The sequence below is a fragment of the Silurus aristotelis genome, assembly GCF_946808225.1.
Source record: "Silurus aristotelis genome assembly, chromosome: 4".
Lineage (NCBI taxonomy): Eukaryota > Metazoa > Chordata > Actinopteri > Siluriformes > Siluridae > Silurus > Silurus aristotelis.
In genome coordinates this window covers 6427607-6435106 of record NC_139577.1, presented here as the reverse complement: position 1 = coordinate 6435106, position 7500 = coordinate 6427607, and the positions used below count along the sequence as shown (strand labels likewise).

The 7500-nt window shown below is 41.1% G+C and overlaps 1 protein-coding gene across 1 annotated transcript in view; it reads right to left on the bottom strand.

Moving 5' to 3' along the window:
• Positions 1-2501: 2501 nt before the first annotated feature.
• The window catches only part of ppp2r5eb (protein phosphatase 2, regulatory subunit B', epsilon isoform b), a 19768-nt gene continuing 14769 nt past the window's right edge, over positions 2502-7500 (bottom strand). The window contains exons 3-14 of the mRNA XM_083539238.1: positions 7393-7500; positions 6294-6395; positions 5638-5730; positions 5415-5545; positions 5074-5133; positions 4857-4965; positions 4573-4626; positions 4427-4477; positions 4222-4341; positions 3956-4083; positions 3754-3855; positions 2502-2881 (exon numbers count right to left, since the gene is read on the bottom strand). The exon at positions 7393-7500 is cut by the window's right edge and continues 89 nt beyond it. Of these exons, the coding sequence (XP_083395364.1) occupies positions 2782-2881; positions 3754-3855; positions 3956-4083; positions 4222-4341; positions 4427-4477; positions 4573-4626; positions 4857-4965; positions 5074-5133; positions 5415-5545; positions 5638-5730; positions 6294-6395; positions 7393-7500 (1158 nt within the window). The 3' untranslated portion in view covers positions 2502-2781. The remainder of the gene's footprint in view (positions 2882-3753; positions 3856-3955; positions 4084-4221; positions 4342-4426; positions 4478-4572; positions 4627-4856; positions 4966-5073; positions 5134-5414; positions 5546-5637; positions 5731-6293; positions 6396-7392) is intronic.

The window sequence follows — 7500 nt, the reverse complement described above, 5'->3', positions numbered from 1 at the left end:
CCTTTCTATTTCCAGATGTCACACCAAGTACCTTTCGATCGGTCTCTTTTATCACTTCTGCAGTAGTGGCCCAATCATCCAGCACCTCTTCACCACCACGAGTCCCTGTCTGACCTCTTCCCTGAACCTCACACTACAGTCTTCCTACTTCAGTTTCCACAATCTTACTTCTTTTTTTTTTTCCCAGTCTTCACTCTCCTCCTCTTTTTCTTCACCTCCAATGCCATCCTACAGACCGCCATCCGATGCTGTCTAGCTACACTGTCCCCTGTCAACACCTTACAGTCTCCTGTCCCCTGTGCACCTTCCTCCTCTCTTATACGTTACCCTATGATCCTCCTTCTTAAAATATATATTTACCAATTCCATTTCCATAATTTTAGCGAAATCTACCACCATCTGCCCTTCCACATTCCTCTCCTTAAAGCCATACCTACCAATCACCTCCTCATCACCTCTTTTCCCTTTACCAACATGGGCATTGAAATCTGCCCCAATCACCAGTTGTTCATTCCTAAGTACACGCTCCACCACCTCATCTAACTTCAGAAACTCTCTTCACCTCTACTACTTTTACTGTACTCTTCCTTCAGAATCCCCCCTACACAATATCTCGTTCCATCCAAACCATAATAGAACAGTTTAAACCCACCTCCAATGTTCCTGGCCTTACTCCCTTTCCACTTGGTCTCCTGAACACACGTCTATCTTTCTCTGCTTCATTATATCAGCTACCTCTCCCCCTTTACTAGTCATGGAACCAACTTTTAAAGTGCCCACCATAACCTCCACTTCTCATTTTCCTGCTGTCTTTGTAGATATCTTCCTCCTCTCCTTCGCCCAACAGTAGCCCAATTTCCACCAGTACCCTGTTGGCCAACAGTACCTGTGGCGGTCGCTGGTAACCCGGGCCTCGAATGATCCGGTACAGATTTCAGGTTTGCGATCCGCATGATTGATTTGGCAAGTTTTACTTTTGATGCCCTTCTTGCAACCCACCACATTTATTCGGGCTTGGGACCGGCGCTAAGATTGCAGTGGCTTGTGCAACCCTAATGGCAATTACACCACACTACACATCATACTATACCACACAACTCTATACTACACTGTACCATGCTGCACTATACAACAGCACACTACACTATACAAGACTATACAATACCACACAAACAGTATACAATAACACACTACACTATACAACATACACTATACACCACCACACAACAATATAAAGCACTATATAACACCACACTACACAACATAACACCACGATATACAGCACTATATAACTACACTATATAACATAACACCACACTACACTATATAACAGTTATATATAATAGTATGTATATAAGTTTTGATAATGAACACTATAGTTTGCATTTACTTGTACATTTTGTCACAATTGGATATTTACACACACAAATAATGCTAAAATGCAACACATGGTTATCTCAAAACAGGTTTAATTTAATATGTCTTTATTTTTAAAATAATTAAACATTTGTCATTTCTCCAACCCACTTTGACTTTGTCATTTATTTCAAGGCTCACCACAAAAAATAAAAAATGGGTGAATCGGAGACCTCCACACAATCCCACAATCCCTCCACTCTCTCTCTCTCTCTCTCCTCATATATGCAACAAAATAAAAGGCTGAAACTTGAAAATAAGGAGTTAAAATGGCTAGAGGGGGCAGAAAATGAAACCGCGAGTGGTACATATTTAACATTCTTTGACCGTCCCTTAAGAAAAATGAATGAATGAATGAATGAATGAATATATATATATATATATTTATATATATATATATATATATATATATATATATATATATATATATATATATATATATGCACTAAGGTTCTAATAGTTCAATCAACAACAGATCAAAGAGCTGCATTCAGGTAAAATCTTTAACACTGTTAGAAACTCGGGTGCACACACACAATTTCGCACGCACACATACAATACGAGTTTCTCAGGTTTGGCGCAGGGCACTGGGTCTTCGGTGTCGTTGCAGCAATGGTGTGCGTTTTAGTTTACTGGTACCAGTACCAGACTGGTGCAGAATCAAGAGAGGAAGTCGTTCTCCAAAAAAACCCAAAAAACAAGATAGAATGAGTGGAAATCCTGGCAGCACCGAGAGGGTAGGAAAAAAGTTTGTTAGTGAGAGAAAGAGTATGTGTGTGGTTGCTGGTTAGCATTTAGCCTTTCCACTTTGAGAATTCTGCTATTAAAAGGTTCTAAGGGAGAGAGAGAGAGAGAGAGAGAGAGAGAGAGAGAAAAGGAGTGAAATGGTGTGTATCTGAACAAACGTTAGCAGGAAGGGATGATTCCTCATATGACAGTGGTGAGGGTGCTGTTTTCAAGCTGATTTCATTTTCTCTCCACAGTAGCGGTTCATTTCAAATCCTGCTATGTGGTCAAGTCCTTTTCTCACTCCCACTTTGACGAGCGAGCTCTTTTTCACCACTTTTTTTTTCTTTAAAGTCTGGTTTTGTTTTTGTTTTTTTTCATTTTCAGTGTAATATTCTCAAAGGGAAAAAAATATAGCAGGAAAAAATATTTACAGTGTTGAAATAATGAAAGAGACGATGGAAATCTACAGTAAAGTAAGTCGCACGATACAGAAAAGAAAAAACAAAAACAAGGAAATAAACAAACGGAAAAAAAACAAAAAACAAAACAAAAAAAAACAAGGCCTATGTGGGCGTGGCCGACGCCATAGGAGTGTGTTCTGGGGCGGGGTGGTGAAGTGCAAGAGGTGGGGCAGCGTTAAGTGGGAATAATAACATCGCTCCTCAGGCCCCTCTTCAGCTCCAGGTCCTCCAGCTTCTTCCACAATTCCTCTCGCTCCTTTTCCTTTTTCTTCTCTCTGTGAACAAGAGATTTAAGGGTCACTGTTAGAGTAGAGCAGCATAAAGAGTGGTAGTGAGGCTGATAATGAGACTAAGGGGAAGGAGCAGCTACTGGCTGAATGAGAGATAGAAAGAAAGAGAGGCCAAATAAAAAAAGAGTGAGAGAAAACTAGAGACTGAAAGAAAAATACGAGCAAGACAGACACACCAGACTAAATAAGGCAAAAGAGTGATTGACAGAGGAAGAAAAAAAAGGGAGCGAGAGACTGGAGAATCATGATAGGTGAGGAGAGGGGCCAAAAGTGGGGGGTGTTAACTGATAGGCTAAGAACTGTGTGTGTGTGTGTGAGTGAGTGAGTAAATGAGTGAGTGTGTGTGTGTGTGTGTGAGTGAGTGAGTGAGTGAGTGAGTGAGTGAGTGTGTGTGTGAGTGAGTGAGTGAGTGAGTGAGTGAGTGAGTGAGTGAGTGAGTGAGTGAGTGAGTGAGTGAGTGAGTGAGAGAGAGAGAGAGGGACCAGATGAGGGACCAAAAGAAAGAAAGAGATAAAAAAAGAGGTAGAAAGACAGAGGAAAGAGAGGGATATAGATTGAGAGAGAAAAATAATTAATGAAAGAACTAAAGAGCATAAGTGGAAGGAAGAGAAACTGGGTGAGGGAACAAATGAAAGAGAGAATGAGGGGGAAAGAGAGACACTAGACATCAGAAAGGAAAAGGGGGGGGACTGGTTGAAAGAATGAAGGACTTGCAAAAACTGAAAGAGAGAGAAAAAAAAAAAAAAGAGAGAATGCATGTGAGAGAAAGCAACTAAACAAGAAAGAGAGCAAGAAAAACGTGTGAGTGTGTGTGTGTGTGTGTGTGTGTGTGTGTGTGTGTGTGTGTGTGGTGTTACCTCTGGCGATCTGACTTGTAGGTGGCAGTGAGTTCATCAAACAAAGTGCTGTTCATTTCCATGAAGGCTTTCAGGACGTTGTACACTAAAGCTACGATCGCCCTAAACACAGACAAGAGTGAAAAAACTTAACACACAGCAGGGATCACTGGGAAAGTGTGTGTGTGTGTGTGTGTGTGTGTGTGTGTGTTTATGGGCTCACGGGTTCCAGTGCTCTTTGGAGATCCTGTACAAGCTGGCAAACATGATGGGCAGGATGACGTTGGAGTTCTCTTCGATAAGACTCATTATGTATTCATTATTCCAGTAGTACAGCGCTCGCTCAGCCACCTACACACACACACACCCCTAATCATTCAAGATTTTCTTTATAGCAAAAGCAGGAAAAAGGCTAATCGAGCATTACGAATTAAACAAGTCACATTAGGAATAGGACACACCCACATGTGATCAGAGTGACGCACTGACCTGGAAGTGAGGACTACAGACGCATTTGGAGATCTGCTTAAACAGCGGCTCCTGGATCTTCACAAACTGTGTGGGTTCGATCACGTCCAGAATCTCCTCCAGCTCTCCGAGGAACATCACCTGCAATTACAGAGACGCGTAAAAAATGTAAATAAATAAACACACTCGCATCTTCGGTTATTTGCCTCCTCTTTGATAAACACACCTCTTTTTGACTGCACGTCTTTGGCCAGAACTTTAGAAGTCCTCGAACGACCTGCACAGGAGGGGAAAGTGCAGTACGTCAACAAAAAGTGGGAGATTTCATTCCGAGTTAAATTCCCCCAGGGAAAAGGTACAAGCATCACTTACTGGTTCTGTTAATGTGGGGTCTTTCTCTAGGAACTGTACAATACAATACGCCAGCTGCGAAACAGAGCAGATAATCAGACACACCAGTAAATAATGTACAATGGAAAAGAACACTTATGACAATGTTAGTTCTGGGAGGCGGGGCTACTTGTACACAGATGTGCTAAACCACTAAAGTTTACATAGTTCACCTTTAATCTGGATTACATATGAAACACACAGACACGCACACAGACACGCACACAGACACACACACAGACACACACACAGACACACACACACACCTGTGCATGGAAGAGCGAGAGACTCCTGACCGTATGCAGAGGAATCAACACTTTTACCAGGAACTGCTTGTGTTCAGCTTTCAGAGGTAAAGCAAAGCCATTGATGATGCTGCAGATAGAAACAGACGCATACACCGTCTATAAGCTGCACTGTGAGACAAACCAATACGTACTAAGACACACACACAGTGTGTTTTGGAAATGCAGGCAAACGTACCTTCCCAAAATTTCCAACAACTCGGCTACTCCGTTGAAGTGCTCAGTTTCATAAACAAAACTACAAAAGAGAGAAAACACCATTAGTGATATTGTAAACTATAGATAATACAAACCACAGGTCTCTTCCTAAGCACAATTACTATCTGAGCATAAACACGATTATCAGTGACGGACTTCGTGTCGAAGGGCTGGCCTGAAGTTTATTTCATTGCAGTAACTAATGAGTAACCGGAAACAATTGTTTTATTTTCAGATCCTTAAACTAGCAGCCAAAAAAGTGTACAAATGCTAGCGGATGCCCTGCGACCAAAGGACAGTTAACGTCAATAAGCCACTCACCGTAGAAAAATATTATTTATCTGTTTTCGTATAAAAGCCCTCAGCCCCAGGAATTTGCCGTAGATTCTGTGTAAGACTGTTTTAAGGTAGTCTCTCTCCCGCGGGTCCTCGCTGTCGAACAGTTCCAGCAGCTTGGAAGAGGCAGGGGACAAAAAGATGAATGAGATCATTTAAGCGTGCATGGATGATCATGTTTAGGAAATAGTCGCTGTTTAGGGCTCACCTGTAAAACAAATTTCTGGTCTATATACTTTTTGGCAATGCTGGGCTGGAACTCCTGACTCTCCAGAAAGCGAATGAAGAACTCGTACACCAGCTGAGGGAAACAAACACGGATAGAAAGACGGAATGTGTTTAGAGGTGTAATGGTGTGGCGGGATAGAAAAGAGTGTTTTATGTAACAATAACAAGGAAAATAGCGCTGCGTTTTCTCCTGCTGTTATGAGAAAATGTTTGGTGGAAACAAATAAAAACAGAACCAGACATCTGATTTGACGGTAACAAATCAAACTTTTGTTATATCTGACTGGGATCACATAAATCATCCATGGAAATAGCACATTTGTGGAGAATTATCAGGTCACGATTGTGCTGGAAATGTACTATAAAGACACACACAGTGTGAAACACTAGTGCCACCAGGGGGCGCATGTGTGTGGTCATATGGGGTTTCGGGAGAACGCTGGAAAACATACAATTTATTAAAAAACTTTTTTTCCCTTTTAACAGGAATGAAAAAAGGTTCAACATAAAAGAAGGTGCTGTTGCCTCAAAATATGTATTTTATTTTTATAGATAACACTTTTGACAAACCATATGAACAACATATATATATCCTTTATTCAGTACAGATATAAACACACACCCACACATACAAACCTGTAAATGTGGCCATGAAGCCTCTAAAGTGGGTTCATCCTCCTCTGGGTCGAACTCGTTACTGTCGCTGGGTGGAAGGGTGCGGAATATGTTGTAGGACACCTGAGAGAAAAGGAAGGAAAAAACTTTTAAAATGATCATTAATTTAAAAGTCTCAATTCAAGCTCCAAAATCCGCCACGATTCACACATATCATATTTTATTATAACTATATAACTGTTCACATGCTGCTTTTGCACATCACTGCTGCTATTGCTGTTTTGCACAACCTTGTGTTTATTTTCTCTTTTGCACATTGTACTGTATAACATACAGTAGGTTTACTGGTGGCGCTATTTTGTGTATTTGTCCTACACTGTCTCGTGTTGTCTGTTTGCACCAGGTTACACACGATGCACTTTCGGCGGCGAGGACAACTTACTTTAGTCCTTAGCTCTGTGTTCTTTTAGCTCTATGTTGATTTATGTTGTAAATGTAGCACCAGGGTTCTGGAGAAACGTTGTCTCATTTCACCGTGTACTGCGTCAGCTATATATGGTTGAAATTACTATAATTGACTTGTCTTGACATCCATGTGGAAACATAGCAAAAGTTCCGTTTGGGGTCCTGATGATTTACGTCATTTAAAACATTATAATTACTTAAGAACATTTACATACATTTGCATAAAGCATCAATATTTGTCTATGCCCATGTTGATTAGAGTATTAAAAACTTGAAAAGTATAAGTAGTATTTAGAACATTTAGAATAGATAAATGTGTGATTAAATAAAAATGGTCATGTGAGTTAACTCATGATTAATTGCTACTCACACACACACACACACACACACACACACACACACACACACACACACACACACACACACACACACACACACACACACACACACACACACACACACACACACACACACACACACACACACACACACAGAGCATTTGGCAGACACCATTATCCAGAGCAGCTACTCACTTATAAAACTGAGCAGTTTTGAGTTAAGGATCCTGCAGTGGCAACTTCATGGGATTTGAACTCACATGTTTTATTTTAAACAAGGGGCATTCATGATCGTAGGGCTGAGTGTAGAGGCTCACCATTTTGACGACCTCGGGGTATGCCTGCTCGGTGAGGTAGCCTCGGCTCACCGTCACGTAGTCCACCAGCTCGTTAAGCGTTGAGCGTTTGTACTCTTTCATCTTCAG